The 27,878-nt window shown below is 46.9% G+C and overlaps 1 protein-coding gene across 2 annotated transcripts in view; it reads right to left on the reverse strand.

The window, feature by feature from the left end:
* Positions 1-20,846: 20,846 nt before the first annotated feature.
* The window catches only part of RNF43 (ring finger protein 43), a 65,514-nt gene continuing 58,482 nt past the window's right edge, over positions 20,847-27,878 (reverse strand). Inside the window, exons 7-10 of one of the 2 annotated variants that reach the window (XM_066599822.1) lie at positions 27,595-27,697; positions 25,606-26,694; positions 24,139-24,368; positions 20,847-21,612 (exon numbers count right to left, since the gene is read on the reverse strand). In XM_066599822.1, the coding sequence (XP_066455919.1) occupies positions 24,322-24,368; positions 25,606-26,694; positions 27,595-27,697 (1,239 nt within the window). In that variant the 3' untranslated portion in view covers positions 20,847-21,612; positions 24,139-24,321. Of the gene's footprint in view, positions 21,613-24,138; positions 24,369-25,605; positions 26,698-27,594; positions 27,698-27,878 lie in introns of both variants that reach the window. The other variant, XM_066599821.1, reaches the window with a different exon arrangement.

A 27,878-nucleotide genomic window follows, 5' to 3' on the forward strand; every position in this document is an offset into this window, starting at 1 on the left:
GATATATGCAGGGCGATTCGAAAAGAGGGAACAGATTTGGGGATATAATTACAAATGACAGAAGAGTGGTACATCACTGAAAAAAGGAAGGTTCAACGTTTATGACATACCAGTATGTTCCATTTTCTGGCACATCACAGTGCTGGGTGACTCGTTTACAGTTTTATGGTCCTGAGGTGTGTGGGGTGGTACGCCTTCAACATGGACACCATGTGTTGCATGGCAAACATGAAACCGAAATTTGCTTTTGATGAGCCGGGTGTTTTTGGAATGGACGCTGGAATTTTTGTTGCAGTTGAATAATTCACACTTGGCAAACTCAAGTACCCAAAATTATTTCTCGTGCGGTGTCACCATTTTTCAATTAACTGTAAACAACAAGGAATAACGCTGCGATGTGGCAGAAAATGGAACTTACTGGTATGTCATAAAAAACTTTGAACCTTCCTCTTTCCAGTGATGCGCAGATTGTGTACCTCTCTTTTGTTGTTTGTTTGTAACTATATTCCCAAATCTGCTTCTTTTTGAATAACCCTGTGTATATAATATATATATATATATATATATATATATATATTTTATTTATTTATTACGCATATACATAGACACACACACTGTAGATACCAAACACAAGTTTTCAAGTGTTGGAAATGGGAAATACACACTGCACCCATAACAGTGCAGAGGGTGATCAAATAACTATGTATAAATACATGAGGGGACAATACAAGGATCTCTCCCATGATCTGTTTATACCCAGGACTACGACGGTAACAAGAGGGCATCCGCTACGTTTAGAGGAAAGCAGGTTTCATCACCAACATAGAAGGCGATTCTTTACTGTAAGAGCAGTGAGACTGTGGAACTCTCTGCCAGAGGAAGTGGTGATGGCAAAATCCATAGAGGAGTTTAAAAGGGAACTTAGGGGGCGTGACCGGCGCATGGAGGAGTGAGACGCTGCTCAGAAAGCTCCCGCAGCGCTCACCTACTCAGAGGACCCGGGCACCGGCAGATCCAAGCGGAACCCTCTGAAAACACTCCCTGAGAGAGATGGGGAGGCGCAGGACCAAAAGGTCAGAAGCTACAGCGGAGGAAAGTAGTGGCGGTACCATAGAGCGCTTCCTCCACACTCGCCACGTGCAGGACACCCCAGCGGCTCCCACACAAGCAGCGCGCACCGCTACAGAGACCGGAGGCTTCACAGAAGCAGAGGGATCCCCACCACAGAGACCCTCCACCTCCTATCACAGTGGCAGCAGCAACAGCAGCAGCCCAAAGGACCCCCCCAGCGCCCATGGCAGGGCAACAGTGAGTACTCAGGGCAGCAGCCCTGCAACACAGCAGCCTCACACAGCCCCTCTCCCCACTACACAGCAGGGACAGACACATGCTGGGGGTAATAGTCCTCCCTGGGACATTCAACAATCTCCCACAGATTATATAATGGAGTCCTCCAAGAAAGCAAGGAGGATGCTGCCAACAATGTCCCCACATGTTACAGGGGAAGACACCTGGAAAGCCCACATTATGGCTATACCCACAAGAGACGATTTAAGTACTCTGTTTGCCAAGTTTGAAGCCTCTAACAAACAAGCCCTGGAGTCCATACATGCCGAGGTACATCAGATTGGCCATAGGCTGCATCAGGTTGAGGAAGTTCAGAGTGAAACGGCAGCAATTTTGGAATCACATAAACAAGCGATACAGGCCCAAGCGGATCAGATCGCTGATCTTACTATGCACATAGACGACTTAGAAAACAGAAATAGGAGAAATAATCTGCGTATTAGAGGCCTCCCTGAGGAAGTCGAAGGGGACCAACTTGAACCGTGGCCACAATCACTCTTTATGCGCATATTGGACAGACCACCCGATCGCCCTGTCGAAATCGACAGAATCCACAGAGCGCTGGGCCCTAGAGCAGCTGACCCTTACCGTCCCAGGGACATTATATGCAGGATCCATTACTTTCGCGACAAAGATGCAATAATGCGCAAAGCAAGAGATCTACCAGACCTCCTGACCCACGGCGGTAAAACCATCATCATACTGCAGGACCTGGCCCGCCACACACTACAGCTACGAAAAGCCTTACATCCCCTCCTGTCAGCCCTCAAAGATCAAGGAATCCAATATCGCCGGGGATTCCCGTTCTCGCTGTCAGCCAGGAAAAACGGCAAATCTGCAGTTTTCCTCTCGCTGGGGGACCTGTCCTAATTCCTAGGCACATTTGAACTGCCTCAAATAGCACTCCCGAATTGGCCTGTTCCCCACCAGAGAGCAGTGGCAGACAGTCCAACCAAGGAGACAACGGGAGAGCCGCAGGGGAAGAGACCATGCCACTTAAAGAATGACTCTCAGGTCCTAACGGACCAACGGCACTCACCCCACGAGATGCGAGCCTTGGAGAGCAGGACTATTGATGGACGCCTGCGCGTGTTGTTTCGCGGGGTCCTGCACAGGGACTTGCGGTTCTTTACCACTAACGCACGCGGGAGGTTCGGACCCGATAGTGCCTGCCGCCTTAAAGTTTTCTGACCGTTCCGGGCTGCCGGTGCCCAGGGTTTACCTTTACTATTACTGTTACCTTCACCAGAGACCTCAGTGAGGTCACCTAGCTATATGTCATTAAAGGGGGGGCGCGGCGGGAGGGAGCTCCTGTACCCTTAATGCGCTTCCACTCTCCCCACTGGGTGACAAGCCGCCCGACTAAGGGCGACACCTGGCGATTCGCCAAAATCTCAGATTCACCACGACACGGTTGTTTCATACCGTTTACTACTCTTAATTCCCCTCCACATTTCCGCTCTCCTTCTTACCCCTCAACTATATCCTACTCCCCAATCCTTGTCCGCCCGGTCCCTGAAAAACCTCGCACAGCGATCACATGATGATGGCCAACCTCACATTCGGCACCTACAACGTGAGGGGCCTAAACAAGCCGGCCAAAAGAGGACAGATACTAGACTACCTCCACAGGCAACACGTAATGATCGCCCTATTCCAAGAGACCCACTTTCAAATAGGAAGTACCCCTAGCTGCAAGCACCGCCATTACGCAACCTGGTATCACAGCCCACACCCACAGAAAAAAGCCGGAGGCACATCTATTGCCATCCACAAGCAACTCCCTCACAAACTTCTCTCATTGGAGGCCGACCTCGAGGGACGATATGTTTGTGAAGATTCAACTGCGCTCGGAAGTGGTTACCATTGCTAACGCTTATTTCCCTAATCAGACACAGGTCCACTTCGGGATCCGGATGCTGGGGGCCCTAGCGTCCTTCGCAGATGGCTCCGCCATAATCCTGGGGGGCGATTTTAACCTGGGAGGGAATCCAGATCTCGACTCAACGGGGGGTAAGTCCAAAATTGCACACACAGCAACACGCAGGCTTATAAGAGAGCTGACAAGTTTAAGGTTAGTAGACATGTGGCGGGTACTCCACCCTAGAGATAGGGACTACAGCTACCACTCTCCAGTACACAAAAGCTATCACAGAATAGACTACCTATTTATCTCACACAGACTCCTAGACAGAAACCCTAAATGCTCCATTGGACCTTTCTTATGGTCGGACCACGCTCCAGTTTGGGGATCCTTAGATGGGGGTCAAAAAAACAGGCTAAACAAAAACTGGAGGCTAAACGACAATTTGCTAGGCGATAGGGCATGTTTACAAGAGATCCAGCTAGCAATAGAACAGTTCAAAGCCAACCACATGACAGATGAAACCCTGGCCCCAATCAAATGGGAAGCGTTCAAATGCGTACTAAGGGGCATCTTCATCTCTCACGGGTCACGACTAAAAAAGGAGAGAGACAGGGCCTTAGAGGGATTAGTCGCTAAACTGAGCACCCTAGAGTCATCTAACAAAACATCACCCTCCGACCAGAGAGCAGCAGAAATCTCAGACGTTCGCGGTCAGATCCTACAGCTCTTAGACCAAACCTCACTTTGCCAGAGAGACAGGGCAAAAGGGTACTTCTATGAGTATGGGAACAAATGCAGCAGAGGGTTAGCTAGGGCCCTCAACCCAAGGGCACCACTAACATATGTCTTCTCCATTCAGACACGAAAAGGAGTACAGGTTCATACCAATAGGGAGATCCTAGACAGTTTCCACTCCTACTATCACGACCTCTATAATCTGCAGAGAGAAAGGACAGAGACACCGGAACAAACAGACTTAGTGCAGAGTGCCTATCTAAAAGAAAACAGCCCTAAAAGTATCCCTGTAGCTGAGCGGAATGCCCTGGAAGAGGACTTCTCCCTGTCAGAGATATCCGATACAATTCGGGCTCTCAAGATCGGTAAAAGCCCTGGACCGAACGGCTTCACCCCACGCTTCTTTAAAGTGTGCGGCGAGGAACTGGCCCCTTTAATGCTAGACGCCTTCAACGACTTATCGCGCGGACATCCATTCCCCCCCCCCCAGGCTCTCGGGGCCAATATAACAGTCATACCAAAACCTGGAAAGGACCCCTCGGCGTGTGGCAGCTACAGGCCCATTTCACTACTGAATGTCGACACCAAAATCTACGCTAGCATGCTAGCGGCCCGCATGAGACTCCTTATACCATCATTAATAGACAGAGACCAGGTCGAATTCGTCCCGGGTAGGGAGGCAGGGGACAACACGATTAGAACACTGGCCATAGTGTCAAGGGCACAACGTTCAAAGGACCCGCTTTGCCTGCTATCTGTGGATGCCAAAAAGGCATTCGACAGGGTGAACTGGAGGTTTCTTGAGGCTGTCCTGCAGACGATAGGCCTAGGCCCGCGCTTCTTAAGCAAAATAATGGCCCTGTACAATGGCCCGGTGGCCAGAGTGTGGGTTAATGGAGAACTGTCTGAGCCAATTAAGATCAACAATGGCACCAGACAAGGGTGTCCCCTGTCTCCCTTCCTCTACATATTGGTAATGGAAACCCTAGCGAACGCACTGCGAGCTAACAAAAATATTCGGGAGGTTCAGACGGGCCAGACGGAGCATAAAGTCGCCTTATATGCAGACGACCTACTAATATACGTCACTAACCCCAGAGTGGCCCTACCGTGCATAACGAAAGAGTTTGAGTCGTTTAGCAGGGTGTCAAACTTTAAAGTCAATCTCAGCAAATCAGAAATACTAAACGTAACACTGCCCGAGAAAGACATAGAGGCAATGCAGACAAAGTTCCCGTTTGTTTGGAAAAGGGATGGATTCAGGTACCTGGGGACGGTCATCACAGCGGACCCTGAGAAACTTTTTGAAAAAAACTACACCCCGCTGATTGCAGCCCTTGAGAAGGACTTAACCAGATGGAAAACCCTCCCACTATCATGGTTCGGGAGAATAAACACAATTAAAATGAACTCCCTACCCAGGTTCCTATACATCTTCCAAACAGTCCCTATAAAACTAACGGGAACATTCCTTGCAAGAATTAGATGTCTAGTCATGAGATTCATCTGGGGCAACCATAGACCCAGGAGGAACTGGAGCGCCCTCACTAGCCCCAAAACGAGTGGAGGAATGGGAGTCCCCAACTTCGCACTTTACCACAAGGCCTCCCTGACCAAATGCATACTAGACCTATTTCACAACAGGGACCGAAAAAGATGGGTGGAAGCAGAACAGGACTCCACACAACACAGGGGACAGGGTTACATTTGGATCCCAGGAAGGGACAGATTCAGGGACATGGGGCTTTCCCCCTTTATAAAAAACCTGCTCAGCGCCTGGGTCGGTCCTGCCGTAAGGTCGGGACTGATCACATCCCCAGGCCCACTCACTCCCTTACTGGGCAACCCGGATGCGCCAGACCTCACAAAAGGTACCCCACTACTAACAGGCACAGCGGAATCAGTCCCCAGAATTAGGGACATTATGATAGGTGTGAGGCTGAAGACCCTACAGGAGATACTAGACGGAAGGGATCCCTCGACCGGAGCGTGGTATCAATACCTACAGTTGTGCCATTACATCAGATGTACAGGTAGCTTACAACAACTAGGAGGGGCACTCACAGCTTTTGAAAAGATCTGTATTTCTAACCCAGACCCCCCAATTACCATCTCATCAATGTACAAGCTACTACTAGAGAGGGACACGGCAGATAGGAACAGACCTCTGGAGGTGACCTGGGAAAGGGAGCTAGGAATAGAAATAACAGCAGAGGCCTGGGAGAAGGCATATACCCTGACTCACAAATCAAATGTCTCCAGCAAGCTTCAGGAGCTTAACTACAAGATCCTGACCAGATGGTACAGGACCCCAGTGGGATTGGCGAGAGCCTATCCCCAGTATCCGGATCTCTGCTGGAGGTGTCTTAACGAACAGGGAACCTTTGTCCACCTCTGGTGGTCTTGCCCCCAGATACAACCATTGTGGAGAGAGGTTGAGGACTTATACATAGCTACCTGCAAGAGCGCGGTTGACTTTTCCCCTGAGATGGCCTTATTATCAATAATACCGGGACCATTGTCAAATATCAAAAACTCTCTCCTACGCTTTTTCCTAATGGCAACAAGACAAATTATCCCCAGAAAATGGAAATCTGTGTCCCCCCCAACACGTCTGATGTGGCTGGAAGCCATGGATAACCTGAAACAGATGGAGGAGTTGTGCGCCAAAGATGAGATGAGGCATTCTAAATTTTACAACACCTGGGCAGTGTGGCTACAGTTCCGGGCTTCACCCGAACTAGAAGCATGGTTGTGTGATGGCTCTGCTGCACTTTAATCAGTTAAGATAGCCACAACGTGAAAGTTAAAATAACGAGACGCGCCGGCATAAATGAAACGAATAACAAGATGATTTCAGAATTTCAGATTATGGACAAGACGGACCTACTCTATGCTTTTCTAATCCTTAACACCCTACCCTATTTTACCCTTCTTCCCCCTATCTGACAACTTTTTTCTCCTCCCCTCATATCCGCCCCCCCCCCCCCCCCCAAATCCCTCCATCCTCTCCCTCTCCTTTCCATTCTCTTAGGCCATCAAGGCCTTCCACACATATCAAAACTTACCTATAATTTCATTGACTCGATTTTGCTTTATCAAGCTTTAAAGGGGTTGTCCCGCGCCGAAACGGGTTTTTTTTTTTTTCAACCCCCCCCCCGTTCGGCGCGAGACAACCCCGATGCAGGGAGGTAAAGAAAGCTCACCGGAGCGCTTACCTTAATCCCCGCGCTCCGGTGACTTCTCTACTCACCGCTGAAGATGGCCTCTTCCTCCGTGGACCGCAGCTCTTCTGTGCGGTCCACTGCCGATTCCAGCCTCCTGATTGGCTGGAATCGGCACGTGACGGGGCGGAGCTACACGGAGCTACACGGAGCCCCATAGAAGACTGCAGAAGACCCGGACTGCGCAAGCGCGGCTAATTTGGCCATCGGAGGCCAAAAATTAGTCGGCTCCATGGAGACGAGGACGCCAGCAACGGAGCAGGTAAGTAAAAAACTTTTTATAACTTCTGTATGGCTCATAATTAATGCACAATGTACATTACAAAGTGCATTATTATGGCAATACAGAAGTGTATAGACCCACTTGCTGCCTCGGGACATCTCCTTTAAGTCTCCCGCAAAGAAAAGAGTTGTTCAGTGTTTAAGACGCGGGGAATGCAAATGTTATACTTTGAATTGTTATGTTACACTTGTATTATTTGTTTCTTAAAATTCCGCACGGGATATCAGGAAAAAGCCAAAATCGTAAGGCAACGTGACAGTGACTCGTCCCTGACAGATATGTAAACTGTATTTTTGCTTTACTGTATCTCCCAATGCGGGCAATAAAATACTTTTAAAACATAAAAGGGAACTTGATGACTTTCTGGAGAGGAAGAATATTATAGGTTATAAATCTTAGGTTAATTATTAATCCGGGTATACAGCAGGTAGGAACTGTTAGGGGTTGATCCAGGGATTAGTCTGATTGCCATTAGGGAGTCAGGAAGGAATTTTCCCCCCAAAAGGGCTAATTGGCTTCTGCCCTTGGTTTTTTTTTTGCCTTCCTCTGGATCAACAACACAGGAGGATAGACAGGCTGGACTAGATGGACATTGTCTTCATGTTACTATGTTACTCAGTGTACAGGAGCCGATATCTGACTGTTATACTGGAAAGGCAGCAGCACCATATAGACTTTCCTCTCCCTAGGGGCACACACATAGCAAATAAGAATGCATACACCTGCCAAGTATTGAGCTGGGCATAGCTGCCATAATAAATCATGTTTTATACTTTATTAGCTTATGATTAGGTAAAATGTTCAACTATCAATTCTGAACCTTTACAAGATCCACAATGTATGCAATTTCCTGCTCAAAGGATGGCAGTTTATTTCTTTAGAACTATAAATGAATCATTGGCACAGCTCCTGCCCTTTTAGTACCCAGTAATGGGTAGTAATATGAGCAACTCCATCTAAAACCTTAAATACATACAGGAGGTGGTTTGGATTGCAGAGTATCAGCAGAAACTAGGTTGAAAGTTCACAAAAAGCTCAACGTGGTTCTTCCTTTCTTTGTACTACACTACATTACATGGTCGCTGCACGTTGAGACAACTTGTATTAATATGACAATCTAGGTGATAACTAACAAAAGTGAAAATCATTATGCACAATTTTTTTAAGCACAAAAACATCATTTCAGTTAAATTGCGGGTCACTAGCAGTCTCCCTTCCTTCTATGTTGTTCACTCTTATCATATGACGTCCATCTCTAGTAATAGACATCTCTAGAAAAACATTAAGTTTACAGAGAGGTAAGAAGGAAGGTGCGGCAGAGACTCAAAGATGTACTACTGGAACTAATAAGTGATTTACTGTGCTACAGCTAATGAAATCACATCTACTTTGCTTAAAGGGGTTGTCTCGCGGCAGCAAGTGGGGTTATACACTTCTGTATGGCCATATTAATGCACTTTGTAATATACATCGTGCATTAAATATGAGCCATACAGAAGTTATTCACTTACCTGCTCCGTTGCTAGCGTCCCCGTCTCCATGGATCCGTCTAATTCTGATGTCTTCTTGCTTTTTTAGACGCGCTTGCGCTGTGCGGTCTTCTCCCCTTCTCCTCGGTCCAGGCACGAGCGGTGTTCTGGCTCCGCCCCCTTCTACACGGCATCGCGTAGCTCCGCCCTGTCACATGTGCCGATTCCAGCCAATCAGGAGGCTGGAATCGGCAATGGAACGCACAGAGCCCATGGTGCACCATGGGAGAAGACCCGCGGTGCACCATGGGAGAAAACCGCAGTGCATCCCTGGGAAAGGACCGGCGGCCATCTTAGGGAGAAGATTTTTTTAAAGTCCTTATTTCGTCGGATCGGTAAGTAGCAAGCGGTTTAAAAACCGCTTTAATTTCCTATTTTATGCCAGGGGGGTGACAAGGGGAATGGGGTAAGGTGAAATTTTGAGGTTTGCCGCGAGACAACCCCTTTAATACTTCTCTAGTTTCCTCCATGCTCATGTTATCTCTGTGTGTGCTATAGAGTGTTAGGGAGCAGAATCTACTGGTGTCTTCATATGCAGTGTATGGGATATATCATAACAGCAGTTTCCACCCACCAGCTTAGAGATATCTTCTCTCTCTGCTCCACTGGGTATGCAGGTACACTTTAACCCCTTAGTGACCACCCATATGTGTTTTCATGTCCTGCGAGTCTGGGCTTTAATCTACAGGGCTGTAAAAGCCCGGGGTCTGTGAGTGCTCGCTGCTATCAGCTGCCGAAGGTAGCCAAGACCCTGGAACTGGCGCTGGGGAAGGGGGTGACTCGGTGTGCGAGCCCCAGTCATGTGGTCACCAGTATCCAATGGATAATGGGGATCGCATAAAACTTTTAAAAACGTTATAGTTATATTCAATGGATAACGGCTATCATGTAAAGTAAAAAAAAAGTTGAAAATTTCATCTCCCCTCATGGATTGTATCCGTGAAGGGAGATGACATTACTTACCTAAGGTCCCCGGATTTGTCCTCCGACGGGATTTTTTTATCTGCAGAGCTTTCTCTGACTTCTGGGCATGCGCCTGTCGCCAAAATGGTGGCTGCCTGCGCAAAAAATGAGGATTGCCCAGGAAATGTAAAATCTCCCTGCTCCTGACTACCAAAGGTAACCAAGAGCCTGGAGATTTCACAAGGGGCCGCATGTATAAAAGTGAAGTAAAAAGTTAAAGTTTCACTTCCCCTCATGGGTCCGATCCGTGAAGGGAGGTGAAATTACTTACCTAAGGCCTCCACTGATGTCCCCCAACAGAATCTTTATTCACGGACCTTTCCTCAGCTTCTGTGCAAAAATGGCAGGCGCAAGTGCAGAGACTGGGGATGGCCCAGGAAATTTAAAATCTACTTGCACACCACTATATGAATTTGTAAAGGGGTCTAGTTTTCAAAATGGGGTAATTTGTGGGGGTTCTCTATCGTTTTGGCAGTTCAAATGCTCTACAAGTGGGCACCGGGACCTGAAGCACCTTCAAGCCAAATGTCTATTCTGAAAGCCACTGGCTGCTCCTTTAGATTTTGGCCCCTTTGTGCATATGGACATAATATTAGGGCCACAATGGGTATGTTTCCCAACACAGGACAAACAGGGGTATCTATTTTTGGGTGCAAATCCTCATTATAACCCAGACTAGCCCTGACCCTAGTCTTGTCAGCACTGCATCTAGCTCCTGCTCACTGTCTGTACTCAGACCAGCGACAGAGGAAGAAGTCTCCAAATTGCTCTTCTCTGCTCACCCCACCACCTGCGCTAGTGACCCCCTCCCCTCACACCTCCTCCGTCCCTTCTCCCCAGTGGTCATCTGCCATCTCACCACTATATTCAACCTCTCTCTGACCTCTGGCATCTTTCCCTCTTCTTTCAAACACGCCATCATATCCCCACTGCTAAAGAAGCCGACTCTAGACGCGGCTGATGCTACCAACTACCGACCCATCTCAAACCTCCCCTTCATCTCCAAACTACTAGAACGCCTGCTTTACTCTGCCTTGTAAGCTATCTATCAGACCCCCTACAGTCTGGCTTCCGACCTCAACACTCGACAGAAACTGCCCTTACAAGGGCATCCAATGACCTACTGACAGCCAAATCGAGGGGCGATTACTCCTTACTGATCCTCCTCGACCTTTCCGCAGCATTTGACACTGTTGACCACAAACTCCTCCTCAGTATGCTACGCTCCATTGGCCTAAAGGACACTGCTCTCTCCTGGTTCTCCTCCTACCTATCTGACCGCTCTTTCAGTGTCTCCTTTGCTGGCTCTACCTCCCCTCCTCTTCCCCTTGCTGTTGGGGTTCCCCAGGGCTCGGTCCTCAGCCCCCTTCTTTTCTCTATCTACACAGCCCCTATTGGACAAACAATCAGGAGATTTGGCCTCCAATACCACCTGTATGCTGACGACACCCAGCTATACACCTCTTCCCGTGACATCTCTGCACCTTTCCTCCAAAACATCACTGACTGTCTGTCTGCCGTCTCTAACACTATGTCCTCTCTCTACCTAAAACTAAACCTCTCTAAAACTGACTTACTAGTATTTCCACCCTCCACTAACCGACCTCATCCTAACATCTCCATCTCAGTGTGTGGTGCCACCATAACTCCTAGACAACATGTCCACTGCCTTGGGGTCATATTCGACTCCGATCTCTCATTTACCCCCCTACATCCAATCTGTGGCCCGAACTTGTCAGCTGCACCTCAAGAACATCGCAAGAATCCACTCTTTTCTCACCGTGGACACGTTAAAAATGCTCACTGTTGCCGTCATCCACTCCCGGCTCGATTATTGCAACTCGTTGCTGATCGGTCTCCCCTGCACCAGACTGTACCCTCTCCAATCCATCCTAAATGCGGCAGCCAGGCTCATCTTCCTGTCCAGACACTACTCGGACGCCTCTGCCCTGTGCCGCTCACTGCACTGGCTGCCCGTTAAATACAGAATTCAATTTAAACTCGCTACCTTCATCCACAAAACACTCCATAGTGCAGCGCCCCCCTATATCGCCTCCCTCATCTCAATCCATCAACCAGCCGGGGCTCTCCGCTCTGCTAACGAAACCAGACTAAGCGCCCCTTTAATTCGAACTTCTCATTTCCGCCTCCAAGACTTCTCCAGAGCAGCATCGGTCCTCTGGAACGCACTACCAAAGGCTACCCGAGCAATCCAGGACTCGCAGAACTTCAGACGTGCTCTAAAAATGCACCTTTTTAGGGAGGCATACCTCATTCCCTAAAAAAAAACAAAAAAAATACAAAACCCTCTGTACTCTGCCTGATAACATGCTCCCTGACCTAGTAACTGCAATCCCTGCTAGCCATCATAAACCGCTCCTGCAGTCATACTGTTTCTGCCGTCACACGGCTAAATGTCTGACCATTGTCTATGTGTATAACATCCCTCACTCTCCACCTCGCCATACCGTGTACATCTCCAGCCCTTTACCTTCTGTATCACCTCATTGCTTGTAGTATGTAAGCTCGTTGGAGCAAGACCCACACCCCTATTGTTTCCATCAACTGATTACTATGTAACCGTGGTTCTGTAATTTTTGTATTTTTTTGTCTTTCTGTATCCCCCCTATCTATGTAAGCGCTGCGGAATATGTTGGCGCTATACAAATAAAGATTATTATTATAATGTGCAATATAGAAAAAAAAAACTGGTCTTTCAAATGACATATTTGCAAAAATATAAAATTTTATTATTTCTCCTCTAAATTTCATTAACACCTGAAAAATATATTAAGGGGTGTTTTTTTTTTTTAAATGGAGTCATGTGTCTTTGCAATCTTGGCCTGGTGCAGGAAAACAAAGTGTTACTCAAAATTTTAATAACTAATGTTAAATTTGCACGTCTCTCTTAAAGAAAAACTTAAAGTTTTTCAAATGTGCTTCCAGAATAAAGCAAACAGATGAAAATATATATTTTTGTATCAAAAATTTGTACAATATGTTTTCACATATTTGACATATTGCAGTTGAAAATGTGAAGAAATCGCAATTTTTTCAAAATGTTCTCAATTTTGGAACTTTAAATAAATATATACAAATTCTATTGGTCTATTTTAACTACCTAAATTAAGTACAATGTGGCAAAAACAATGTCAGAATCACTTGGATATGCAAAACCTTTACAGAGTTATTCTATATTAAAGTGACATATGTCAGATTTCCAAAATTTGGCCTCATCATTAAGGTGCAAATAGGCTTGGTCACTAAGGAGTTAAGGATTTTTCATAATGTGAAAACGGCAGGACAGGATCCTCTCTTCTGTAAGTTACTTATTTTTCTTGTAGTGGGCTAATGTAGATAAAGCTCACTCCCTGTGTGACAAGGTTATGCATTCAAGCAAATAAGGCAGAGCTGCAATATTAGACACAACTGGTGGAGTGGTACTATTTCTGCACAGCAGCAGACCTTTTCTTGCAATCCTAGAAACACAATTAAAAGGGGTGTTCTGGGACGTAATTACTGGTGACTAGAGATGAGCGAGCATACTCGTCCGAGCTTGATGCTCGTTCGAGTATTAGGGTGTTTGAGATGCTCGTTACTAGAGGCGAGTACCACGCGATGTTTGAGTTATTTTCACTTTCATCTGTGAGACATTTGCGCGCTTTTCTGGCCAATAGAAAGACATGGAAGGCATTACAACTTCCTCCTGTGACGTTCCAGCCCTATACCACCCCCCTGCAGTGAGTGGCTGGGGAGATCAGGTGACACCCGAGTATTAAAATCTGCCCCGCCCGCGGCTCGCCACAGATGCATTCTGACATAGATCAGGGAAAGTGCTGTCTTGCTGTAGCTGCTATAGGGAGAGTGTTAGGTGTTATATTCGTCTTGAAGAACCCCAACGGTCCTTCTTAGGGCCACATCTAACTGTGTGCAGTACTGTTGAGGCTGCTTTTAGCAGTGTTGCACAATTTTTTTTCTTTCGTATATCGGGCGTGCAGACCATTGCGTCCTCAGTCTGCAGTCATTGTACAGAGTATAGGGGCAGTACTGGTGAGGCAGGGACAGTGGGAAAGGTGAAAGAGATATACTGTCTATATAGGCAGTGGGCTTTTTCAAAAAAATTGGGGAAAAATACTATATTTGGGCTGCCTGTGACCATCTTCAGTGTACTGCGTGTCTGCTGGGGGTAGTAGTCCTAATTAATACGCGGCTAAACGTTACAGTAGGCTTGCGCAAAATTGTTTCCTGGCTCTGCTGTCTCCGTTACATCACCGCCATCATAGCGCCAGAGGGAAACAATATACGTAATATACGCTGCCTACAGTATCTGTCTGGTGTTTCAGCTCACCATTTAAAAAAATTGAATCAAAATACTTAAGGCCAACCACTGCCCTTTGGCCACTTGACTGCTTCTGCGCTGTGAATTCCACTAGCTCAGTTATACGCACCTACGTCTCACTACAGGCGTGCGCAAAATTGTTTCCTGGCTCTGCTGTACCCGTTACATCACCGCCGTCATAGCGCCAGAGGGAAACAGTATACATAATATACGCTGCATACAGTATCTGTCTGGTGTTTCAGCTCACCATTTAAAAAAATTGAAGCAAAATACTTAAGGCCTACCACTGCCCTTTGAGCACTTGACTGCTTCTGCGCTGTGAATTCCACTAGCTCAGTCATACGCACCTACGTCTCACTACAGGCGTGCGCAAAATTGTTTCCGGGCTCTGCTGTGTGTTCCGTAAGCAAAGTCAGCCTCCAACCACAGGCCAATAAGCGGCACATTTAATTACAGCGTTCTGTTTCTGCTCTACTCGTAATACACCATGCTGAGGGGTAGGGGTAGGCCTAGAGGATGTGGACGCGGGCGAGGACGCGGAGGCCCAAGTCAGGGTGTGGGCACAGGCCGAGCTCCTGATCCAGGTGTATCGCAGCAGACTGCTGCGGGATTAGGAGAGAGGCAAGTTTCAGGGGTCCCCAGATTCATCTCACAATTAATGGGTCCACGCAGTAGACCTTTATTAAAAAATGAGCAGTATGAGCAGGTCCTGTCGTGGATGGCAGAAAGTGCATCCAGCAATCTATCGACCACCCAGTCTTCTACGCTGTCCACAGCTGCAACTCTGAATCCTCTGGCTGCTGCTCCTCCTTCCTCCCAGCCTCCTCACTCCATGAAAATGACACATTCTGAGGAGCAGGCAGACTCCCAGGAACTGTTCTCGGGCCCCTGCCCAGATTGGGCAGCAATGGTTCCTCTACCACCAGAGAAGTTTATCGTGACTGATGCCCAACCTTTGGAAAGTTCCCGGGGTCCGGGGGATGAGGCTGTGGACTTCCGGCAACTGTCTCAAGAGCTTTCAGTGGGTGAGGAGGCCGATGACGATGAGACACAGTTGTCTATCAGTGAGGTAGTAGTAATGGCAGTAAGTCCGAGGGAGGAGCGCACAGAGGATTCGGAGGAAGAGCAGCTGGACGATGAGGTGACTGACCCCACCTGGTTTGCTAAGCCTACTGAGGACAGGTCTTCAGAGGGGGAGGCAAGTGCAGCAGCAGGGCAGGTTGGAAGAGGCAGTGCGGTGGCCAGGGGTAGAGGCAGGGCCAGACCGAATAATCCACCAACTGTTTCCCAAAGCGCCCCCTCGCACCATGCCACCCTGCAGAGGCCGAGGTGCTCAAAGGTCTGGCAGTTTTTCACTGAGCGTGCAGACGACCGACGAACTGTGGTGTGCAAGGTTTGTCGTGCCAAGATCAGCCGGGGAGCCACCACCACCAGCATGCGCAGGCATATGATGGCCAAGCACCCCACAAGGTGGGACGAAGGCCGTTCACCGCCTCCGGTTTGCACCACTGACTCTCCCCCTGTGCCCCAATCTGCCACTAAGATCCAACCCCCTCTCAGGACACAGGCACGACCGTCTCCCGGCCTGCACCCACACCCTCACCTCCGGTGTCCTCGGCCCCATCCAGCAATGTCTCTCAGCGCAGCGTCCAGCCGTCGATAGCGCAACTGTTCGAGTGCAAGCGCAAGTACGCCGCCACGCACCAGCATGCTCAAGCGTTAAACGTGCACATAGCCAAATTGATCAGCCTGGAGATGCTGCCGTATAGGCTTGTGGAAACGGAGGCTTTCAAAAACATGATGGCGGCGGCGGCCCCGCGCTACTCGGTTCCCAGTCGCCACTACTTTTCCCGATGTGCCGTCCCAGCCCTGCACGACCACGTCTCCCGCAACATTGTACGCACCCTCACCAACGCGGTTACTGCCAAGGTCCCCTTAACAACGGACACGTGGACAAGCACAGGCAGGCAGGGCCACTATATCTCCCTGACGGCACATTGGGTGAATTTAGTGGAGGCTGGGACCGAGTCAGAGCCTGGGACCGCTCACGTCCTACCCACCCCCAGAATTGCAGGCCCTAGCTCGGTGGTGGTATCTGCGGCGGTGTATGCTTCCTCCACTAAACCACCCTCCTCCTCCTACGCAACCTCTGTCTCGCAATGAAGATGAGTCAGCAGCAGCACGTCGCCAGCAGTCGGTGTCGCGCGGCGTGGCAGCACAGCGGTGGGCAAGCATCAGCAGGCCGTGCTGAAACTACTCAGCTTAGGAGAGAAGAGGCACACGGCCCACGAACTGCTGCAGGGTCTGACAGAGCAGACCGACCGCTGGCTTTCGCCGCTGAGCCTCCAACCGGGCATGGTCGTGTGTGACAACGGCCGTAACCTGGTGGCGGCTCTGCAGCTTGGCAGCCTCACGCACGTGCCATGCCTGGCCCACGTCTTTAATTTGGTGGTTCAGCGCTTTCTGAAAAGCTACCCACGCTTGTCAGACCTGCTCGGAAAGGTGCGCCGGCTGAGGTTGCGGACCCTGCAACATCGGTTTAATCTGCCAGTGCACCGACTGCTGTGCGACGTGCCCACACGGTGGAACTCTACGCTCCACATGTTGGCCAGGCTCTATGAGCAGCGTAGAGCTATTGTGGAATACCAACTCCAACATGGGCGGCGTAGTGGGAGTCAGCCTCCTCAATTCTTTACAGAAGAGTGAGCTTGGTTGGCAGACATCTGCCAGGTCCTTGGAAACTTTGAGGAGTCTACCCAGATGGTGAGCGGCGATGCTGCAATCATTAGCGTCACCATTCCTCTGCTATGCCTCTTGAGAAGTTCCCTGCAAAGCATAAAGGTAGACGCTTTGCGCTCGGAAACGGAGGCGGGGGAAGACAGTATGTCGCTGGATAGTCAGAGCACCCTCCTGTCTATATCTCAGCGCGTTGAGGAGGAGGAGGAGGGGGAGGAGCATGAGGAGGAGGGGGAAGAGACAGCTTGGCCCACTGCTGAGGGTACCCATGCTGCTTGCCTGTCATCCTTTCAGCGTGTATGGCCTGAGGAGGAGGAGGACGAGGACGAGGAGGATCCTGAAAGTGATCTTCCTAGTGAGGACAGCCATGTGTTGCGTACAGGTACCCTGGCACACATGGCTGACTTCATGTTAGGATGCCTTTCTCGTGACCCTCGCGTTACACGCATTCTGGCCACTACGGATTACTGGGTGTACACACTGCTCGACCCACGGTATAAGGAGAACCTTTCCACTCTCATACCCGAAGAGGAAAGGGGTTCGAGAGTGATGCTATACCACAGGACCCTGGCGGACAAACTGATGGTAAAATTCCCATCTGACAGCGCTAGTGGCAGAAGGCGCAGTTCCGAGGGCCAGGTAGTAGGGGAGTCGCGGAGATCAGGCAGCATGTACAGCACAGGCAGGGGAACACTCTCCAAGGCCTTTGACAGCTTTATGGCCCCCCAGCAAGACTGTGTCACCGCTCCCCAGTCAAGGCTTAGTCGGCGGGAGCACTGTAAAAGGATGGTGAGGGAGTACGTAGCCGATCGCACGACCGTCCTCCGTGACGCCTCTGCCCCCTACAACTACTGGGTGTCGAAGCTGGACACGTGCCCTGAACTCGCGCTGTATGCCCTGGAGGTGCTTGCTTGTCCTGCGGCTAGCGTCTTGTCAGAGGGTGTTTAGTGCGGCTGGGGGAATCATCACGGATAAGCGTACCCGCCTGTCAACCGACAGTGCCGACAGGCTTACACTCATAAAGATGAACAAAGCCTGGATTTCCCCAGACTTCTCTTCTCCACCAGCGGACAGCAGCGGTACCTAAACAATACGTAGGCTGCACCCGCGGATGGAAGCATCGTTCTCTATGACCATCAAAAACGGGGACCTTTTAGCTTCATCAATCTGTGTATTATATTCATCCTCCTCCTCCTCAAACCTCACGTAATCACGCTGAACGGGCAATTTTTCTTAGGCCCACAAGGCTCAGTCATATTACTTTAGTAAACAATGGTCAATACTATTTAAAGCAACTCTTCAGTTTCAGGACAACATTCTGTCCCTGGACTAAAGAGGGGAAGATATATTATCTGCTGTTGTTCTCCTATGCTGATGTCCCTCCAATCCACCAATTCAGGATCCTGTTTTCAGCTGTTCAAAATGCTCAACGCAATCTCCAGACTACCAAAGCACTATACCTGCATTCATTGGCCAGCACTGATCACGTGACCTGCCATCGGGGGTCCAGTTTTCTGCTCTGGATCCAAACAGTGCAGAAAAGACCCCATTGACTATGATGAGGTTTCTTTGGTTTCCGCTCAGCTGCCCGGCTTTTAGCTGGAAGAAAAAGCGCATTTTTTTCCGATATTTTGTGCCGATCGGTGGATCCAACGCAGATGTGAAACCAACCTAATGCATCTGTTTTTGAGGAATTCGTTTAAATATCGCCCAAAAATAGGACGTTGGCTGCAATTTTTCTGTTATGAGCAAAAAAAAAAAAATCGTTCATGTAAATAAAGAGATCAAAATCAATGATTTTTGACCATTTTGTATTTAGACTGAACTCGCACGAGAAAATCGGTTGTGTAAATATGGACTTAGTTTCCATTTAAGTTTGGCGTCTCTTTTTAAACCCATTCACAGGATTGTAGCTGGATCAGTTAAAAACGGGAATACGAATGCAGATATACACAGGGCCTTACAAACGAAGCACAGCTGTTATGTTTTGATCAGTAAAGGATCATTCTTAAATTGGGGGAATCTTGCAGTGATGAATCCACACATTGTAGAAACACAGCGCAAGCACATGGCACTGTTTAATGGACCCGATTTCTTTTTTTGAAATGAACTTCATACAGGATAATGAATTGACCTCTATCAGAATTGTGGACCCACTGATTGCTGTCAGCACTGATGGTGTGCATATATATATTTTATTAAATCTGTGATAAAATAGCAATGAAACATAACATACTATGTTAGGCTGAAGGGAAACAATGTCCATCTATTCAGCCAGTTTCCAGTCCCCTTGTTGATCCAGAGGAAGGCAAAAAACCCTCAATGAGGCAGAAGGCAATTTAGCCCCTTTGGGGAAAAAAATTCCTTCCCGATTCCATAATGGCAGTCAGATTAGTCCCTGGATCAACGGTTCCTACCTGACTACAAGACCCGGATCAACAACCCCGCTGGTTATTTAATTTCTAAACCCTGTAATATCATAGCGCTCTAGAAAGTCATCTAGTTCCCTCTTAAACTCCTCTATGGATTTTGCCATCACCATGTTCTCAGGCAGAGAGTTCCACAGTCTCACTGCTCTTACAGTAAAGAACCCCCTTCTGTGTTGGTGATGAAACCTGCTTTCTTCTAGACGTAGGGGATGCCCTCTTGTTACCATTGCAGTCCTGGGTATAAACAGATCATGGGAGAGATCCTTGTATTGTCCCTTAATGTATTTATACATAGAAACAACTTGCAACCAAGCATTCTACAATTTCCACTCAGAACCATCCTTTGACAGTTGGAGAGAAGGAATCAGAACATGCAATAACTTATTTTATCGCTGAATACACCATGTATACATGTAATAAACACAATACCCATCTTCTCCAATAGTTACTTTGTGTAGCAAAATGGGCCCTCTATAATAAAGGACAAGGAGTAGAAAGCTGCTGCATGGTCTCTGGAAGAATTGAGAAGACTGTAGATTAGGCTTACGGCTGTGGTCTTGCTCACACAATGCAGTTTTGATGTATTTTTTTTTAACTATTTCATGCTTGGTAATAAAGATGTAAAACCTCTGGCCAGGAAGTGGTTAAAGACAAAAAAAGGATAAAATAGGCATAATTTCCTCTATTTAGTATCCATTCCAGATGGTTACTTAAAAATACCTACAAAATTACACAATTTGCTCCATGTGAACAAGCAATAAGGCTTTTGTGTTTTGTCCAAGTAGTGCTATGAATTAAAGGGAACCTGCCCAAACCATGGGCAGCATGAACCCCGGACAGATATGCGCAGTGCACCCATGAAGGTGTTATTTAAAAACACTATGTTTCAGAATAAACACATTTTGAATTTAGCTTGGAAATAGAGCTCAGAGTCGGGCCACGCCAGGATCTCCCCACCCACAAGCAGAAATAGAGCTGTCAGTCTACATGATCAGGGCGGGAGAACCCAATTCGACCCGACTCTTTGACTCAAGAGCATTAGTCTCAAGTCAAACTTCAAATTGTGTTTATTCTAAAATACCGCAGTGTTTCAGACCACCCCCTACACAGGAAAACTGTGAATATCTGTCCCGGGTTCATGCTGCCCGAATCTGGTGCCTGGTGCCCTTTAAAGGGATCATTCATAATGGCGTATGTGTAAAGGAGAAAAAAAACATTCAAAATCAGTGGCGGTGTCCATGACAGCCAATCAGCTCTTTTTTCACAAAGTCAAAAAAATGTTAAAAAATTAAAAGCAAAGCTCTGATTGGTAGTCATGAACAACATTGCCGTTTTACCCCATACAAATGCTTTTGCATTATTAGCACCACAATAAATGACGAGCAAGACATAAATCCATAGGAAAATTACCTTCATTAGTTCTTTAAGGAACCACATTCTGTCTCATAAATATAAAACTTTTACAAATATACAAATCATATTATATACAATTTTTACAAGGCATAAAAGAGGCACAAGAGCTTACAATCGGTTCTTTTGGGACATGAGGCACAGAAATTAGAATTTTAACTTAAGAAGTTTCTTAGTTTCGAAATCTAGAGCCGAGATTCACTGGCAGCACCTAAGAAATGTCATTTGTGGTAAAGTTAACCAATTAGGTACCCAAGTTCTGGAATCTCGGACTACAAACACGACAGCTGCCATATCACATAAGGTATCAGTAATGGTGTAAGGCCAAAATCGGCTTTCAGTCTTTAATTATAAAAGTGAATCATTAAGTGCAAATTAAAATCATTGTTAACACCTTGTGTCCAGTGAATTCGATAGAATACAGTATACATTGCATTGGCAATTAGGCCGAAGGCCGTATGTTCTTGACATTCTGTTCCCAGTGGAATGGTTCAGCCCTGGAGAAAAACCATGGAAGGTACACGCTGGACGTCTCCAAGGAGGATGTGCTCCTATTCAGGGTCACAAATGCAGTCACAGAGCGATCCTGCTTAGGTTTTCCTCGCAAACAGATTCTCCGTTAGAAAGGAGTGAAGAGTGGAGCTTGTGGATTATTGTGTTTAAAGTGGCAGTGGTGGTCTGTGAGGAGCTGCATCCGGCACTCTTCTCAGGGGAGAAACGGAGATCTGTAAGGTCTTATCACAGGAAACTCTAGAAAAAAGACAAATTGTGAGAAATAGGCATTAACAGTACAAATGGTGTAGAGCTGCAATACCAGACACGACCACTGGACAACAGCGGAGCTGTTTTGGAGGAAACAAAAACAAAACTTTTTTTTTTTTAAATTTAAATCTCAACTAAAATTCTGCAGTTCTCACATGGACCACAAAGCCTAGTAGTCTGACACTTCTTCGCGTCATATCATCATCACTAACAGGATTACAGTGAAAGGCAACACCTGTATATAGAGCGATGACAAAGCATGGTGCAAACGTAAAGCTGATTTATTCATACAGCAGCCAAAATGACATGAAAAGTTTGAAGAACTCTTCAAGTTTGTATTGCACCTTACAGATGTGGCATGTGGGCGCCACTACTGACACGGCAGATATCAGGTTGGTAGTCCAGTTCTGCCCCGATGTGTCCCAGCATATCCTCTGATATCGAATCCACTGCAGCGGAGAGGCTGTGTTTTAGGTCGTCTAGTGTCACCAACGGCGCCTACATCCAACATCTGTAAGGTGAAGAGTTCTTCTATCTCTTCATGTCATTCTGGCTGTTCTAGGTCACTTCATGTATGAATAAATCAGCTTTTCTTTGCACCATGCTTTTTGAATTACTCTGTTTAGATAACACAGGATCCACCATTCACAATTGGGGATGGTTGCAGCTCACCTCCTCCCCTCCCTGCACAGGTCACAAAGCACGCCCACAAGACTCTCTCATAGAAGTCAATATCTATTGTGTCTCTTGCCCATAAAGCTGCTGTATAGCACATCTCTAAATACTATTAAGGCAAGATTACCGATGATGGAAAATAGAAATTAAAAAATCTACAATCAAAAAATAAGAAACAGATTAGAAAAATGGAAAATGTCTCAATATCTGGTTTTAATTAGGAAAAAAATGATAGGTGATGCATTTAAAGTATATCCAGTTTTATGCCAGTACTGTATAAAGCCATGCCGGATTAGGGCACGTGATCATTAACTCCAGCTTGGCTGGGTTTTCTGAAGAGAGTCTAGAGTTAGAAATCTACTTCCTGTCTTATCATGCATGATACTTATCTGCCCTTCCTTCCTCCTTTACACTGCAGCTCTGCTTGTTCAGATTAGCTGCTGCATTGAAACACAACCGACCACAAGTTCATTATGAAATCGGAGTGATTTCCATTACAGGAACAACAGTGTGAGGTAACTGATGCACAAGAGTTCAGCCGACAACTAGAGTAAATGACCCTTCTGCGCAAGCGCGTCTAATCGGGCGATTAGACGCTGAAGTTAGACGGCACCATGGCGACGGGGACGCCAGCGCAGGGAAGGTAAGTGAATAACTTCTGTATAGCTCATATTTAATGCACGATGTATATTACAAAGTGCATTAATATGGCCATACAGAAGTGCTTAACCCCACTTGCTGCCGCGGGACAACCCCTTTAATGAAAAGTGATCAGAACCGGCCAATATTAGTGGGACCAACCGACTGTTGCATGTGTATTGGGGGGGGGGGGGAATTCCCACCTTGCCCCCAACATAGGATGTCAAGTGAAAGAAGGATAGTGTATGTTGAATTTCAACACCCGATATTTTGTTCTTCTTGGAGATAAGCTGCCACAAGAACTGTCTAGCAGCAGCTTTTTAACCCTATCCAATCCAGTTAAAGGGTTAGGGTCAGCCCTCATCCGACATTTAAGATTTCCATGCATAGCCCCGATGTCGGACGGAGGCTAACACGTATGCAGGACACACCTCCGATGTCGTAGGCTGTTCTGCATATGTGTGCTACAGTATTCAGGACAGAGCTCCGATGTTGGAGAGCTGTCCTGCATACTCTTAGAAACATGTGTCGGCCCTCGTCCAACATGCACAGAGGTCTTAATGTTGGACGAGGGCAGAGACTGGATTGTAAACTTTCCATAAATTGCTAATGAAATCATCATGCCAGATCATTTTTATGTGCTTCTGTTGAGTAATTCCAAGGAATCCACAACGCGCTTTCACACCCAAAAAAAGCAAGAGCTTGGGAATGTGTGCGTGGCAGGGAAATTGGATTGGAAAGGGTTAATCTTCCCATGGAAAACACATAAATGCTCAGCCAAACCGAGCGTTCATGTGTTTGGAAGAGTCAAGAGAAGTAGCTGTTTGCTGAATGAGCATTCATCCGGCAGCTACTGAATGTGTTTATAGACACCTTTAGCGAAGAGAATCGCCTTTGACACGGTCATCGCATTCTGCTGCAGGTGGATCGTTACACATCACCTCCTCCTCTACTAAACTGCTCAGATGCCCAAATCTGCAACCCCCAGTATCTTCCAAGAATCCTATAAAGAGCGCTGCAAGTATCTAGTATTCGCCCTTAGGTTTCCTTTAGGGATCACGTCTTTTTCAATTTTGCCATTTTCATCGCTGCTAAACTGTATGAAGCTCTTGCCAAGGCATGAAATTAATATACTTAGAAAAACCGTTACATGTTTTAGAGATTTCTCATCAGGATTAAGAAGCGGAAGTGTAAACTCACATGCACAGATGTTCTCAGCTCAGCCAGCAGCTGCACAGACTCTACGGAGATGAAGCGGGTGGAAAATGACCTCGGAGGCTAAGGGAAGATCTGGAAGCTTGGATATGGAGAGGCAGCCTGCTGGGGACTCGAGGTCCCCATCACTGGAGCCTGTACTGCCAAATGGTTGTAATGCCTGAAGTCTTACACTGTGTGTTCATATACAGCTTCAGTCTCTTCAGTACCAGCACCTAGAGTAAGACATAGAATAGAAAGCTTTAAAAAAAATATCCCTAAAGTCAAGCCACATGCAGACTATTTATCGGCATACTGTGAACTATTCCAAACATTTTATAACAGTAACTGCACAAAACCAATAACTTATCATTGGTAAAAATGGATCGTCCGTACATATACATTATTTTGTCTGATTTTGCAGGATTGCAACATGTAAATGGACCTTTACTTATGTGGCATGTTTATTATTACCATATTATGGCAGGGACTTGCTGCGCGAGTATGCAGTAAAAACCCCAGAAGATTTCAGATGACAGCTCAGTGCTCTGCACATTTCAGCACTAGAGCTGTCCACGGAAATTTTCCAGGGTTTAACTGCATGGTCAGTGCAGTAAGCCCCGGAGATTTTCCGGGCGTGCCACTAAAGGGGTTAACAGGACACCATATTATTTATGAAGCGCACTGAAGTCCAATGTCCTAATCCTTCAAGTAAATGCTTTATAGCCATGTATCTCAATTGGGCTAACCCACTATTCAGCTACAGGTCAACTACTGGCAGCCTATGGTTGGTGGAGAATGAATAGTCACATGCGCGCATCTGACGGCTACACACAGTCAGTCGTCGAAAGAGTGTGCGCTGATGCTCGTAGATCAGTTACAGGACATAACTGAGCATGCCCACTACTGGGTAAAACATGGTGTGGTTAGACTAAGGGCAAAACCCATGGGCGTATGCAGTGATATGCTTGCCGCTATGGAGCATATTACCACATGAACCAGTTTGGGTTGTTTTTGACTATTCAAACTAAGCGCCATTGCAAAAAATTTGAGAAAAAAAAAAAAACGGAAGGTAGGTCCTGCCCTATCTTTCTCATACATAGGAAAACTAGGTGTGAGAAAGATAGGGCAAGTCCGATCCTTTCTTGCGAGTAGTAATAACGCACAACAATCCCGATGGTTTTGTTTCGGCCCATTATGAAGCCGTGATTTTTAAGCCCTAAGATTGGGTTTTCACCTAAAATTGCTGAGCATCCTATTCTTGTCCATATTGCTAGATGAGAATAGGACATGCAGTTTGTGCTATACATGCAGGTGAAACAGCACATGGATGGATGTCAAGATGCGTCCAATGCAAGCTGCATGTGAAATTCTCGAAGCGCAACTCAGTCACCTGCATGAATCTAACCTAAAAAAGCAAGAACGGCAGTGACGAGATACAACAGTTGACCAGCTTTCCCTGCTGTGACTTACTTTGGTTGTGATTGGTGTGATGAGGAGGGTGATACAAGTGCATCATCGCTGTGTTTTCTCGATGTGTGTTTATTCTTGTATGCAGTGGTCTGGCTCCATCTGTCCAAAGTGGATGGACTCTTTCACAGTGCTGAACACCATGGTTTGTGTTGAAGTGGCGACTGCAATAAGGGGGAAGTTGCACCTGAGCGGATGATCTTTTCTTCCGATGACTCCTGCTTGGAGGTTCATTCCTGTGTCCCCTAAATGACATTGAGGCTTCAGGTTCATTTGGCTCATGAGCTGGTGATGGAGATGGAGATTGTGGTGAGGATTGGCCGTGCCTCGCAGCTACCCTGTTAATCCTTGAATCAAGGTAGTGCCTGGATGAATGAGTTCTTGGCTCTTTTTGAGTCAATAGAGATTTAGATTCCCCACCATGCCCATTCGCTGACCTGTGTTCCCTATGACTCACAAGATCTGTTCTTGCTTCCCCCTTAGAGGGCCGAGGTCTCCGTTTGGGTCTGTGGGGGTGAGATGAATTAGGCTGTTGCCGTCTGTAGTGGTGATGTCTATGCTGGTGGTAGTGAACATGGCTGGCAGAGGAACTTTGGGTACGCACAACAGCATTGAATCCTGTCATATCATTTTGAGGTAGAAGAATAGAGGCAAGTGCTGGAGGTGGTGAGTCTCCTGGGGTGCTCTGAGAGCTGTGGCAAGAAGAGGAGGAGGATCCTTGTAAGCAATGTAGACTGACGTCTGTACAGTTCTCACTTGAGGAGCCATTAAAAGGACCTGAGCTGCTATCACTGCCTGGGTCATCGGGTAAATATCCACTGGACACCTGGCAGAGTGGAGACATTCCAACTTCCCTTGGTCCCTCTGGTGTACGGCGGTGAGAGCGGGGCACTGCTGCTTCCCAATGAAGTCCAGTACCAAGAGTATATGGGGATCGGGACACAAACATACTACTGTTCAGTGGAGGATATATTAATGGTGTTGTATGAGGATGAGGAGGATACTGGAAATGAGCAGTTCCTGGATATCGCCTCCATAACTGTGGATGTGAGGGAGGTCTTATCTGTGCAGGACGTGAAGTAGTGTTTGGTCCTGCTGTGAAAAAATAAAGTGAAAAGTTTAAATGTTGCAATTTTTAAGTTTGCTGAAATGTCCAAACTCCGAGGAGAATAGCTGATGGCATGCACTTAAAGGGAACCTGTCACCAGGCTCCTTCTGCAAGAACCTGGGAGAGATGTGCCCATTAGGCCTATGTATGTTTTAGTCTGAAACGCTGCTGTTTTTCCCAACAAAACATACTTAGAAGTTTGACGCTGCACTTGAGTTGAAGGGTTGAACACACTAGGCTTCCCCTGCCACGCCATCAAGACTGGCAGCTCCTCTCCTTATAGATTTAGGGCTATCAGTCTTGATGACGTCGTAGAGAGCGCCCAATGCGGCCCGTTTCTCTGAATCAAACTCTGTTCCTGCTGAGCTTTAAGTCAAACTTTTAAATATGTTTTCTCTGAAGCGCAGCAGCGTTTCAATATAAAACATACATGGGTCAAATGGGCATATCTGTCCTGGGTTCATGTTGCCCGTGGTTCGGGCAGCACAAACCTGGTGACAGGTTCACTTTATTGCACTGAATCTCCTTGTAATGTCTATACTGAATTGTAAATGTGACAATTTAGTTTCATAGTCTGTCAATAGAACAGCGGATGTAATCTCCTGTTATTCATTTCGTTTTATAGAAGAAAGCCATAATATAAAGTTTTATTCTCTACATGAAGTCACAGCAGATTGCATTTACTTATCAAAACAGCCACAAACTACTATAAAGCGAGACTCACTAAGTTTTCTGGGGGAGCTCAACACTGTTATAGGCTTACTTAAAGTCAAAATGAATGGAGGTATAGAGGTAAGCTTATTCTGCATCCTCCAGAGATAGCTATGGAAGGAACTGTACGACCTCACCCACATCAGAGCAAGTTCAGCAATGTGCTTACTTACCTAAGATGTCAAACATGCAGAGGGGACAGGTGTGATTCTCCCGCAGCCAAGGATCCACACAATCCAGGTGGTACTCATGACAACAAGGTAAAATCCGTAAATCCTATAAAAAATAGTCACACGTTGCTTCTTTTAAATCCAACACTTCTATAATACACACGTAATTTCTAATATTTCTCCTATGAGGATGTGAACATATTTTTCCTCTATACTCACTGCTTGTTTCAACTGGCATCAGAATTGGCATTTGCCATGCAAGTTGAAATATATCTCTTGACTCCAGT

The sequence above is a fragment of the Eleutherodactylus coqui genome, chromosome 4 (genome assembly GCF_035609145.1).
Source record: "Eleutherodactylus coqui strain aEleCoq1 chromosome 4, aEleCoq1.hap1, whole genome shotgun sequence".
NCBI classification, from domain to species: Eukaryota; Metazoa; Chordata; class Amphibia; order Anura; family Eleutherodactylidae; genus Eleutherodactylus; species Eleutherodactylus coqui.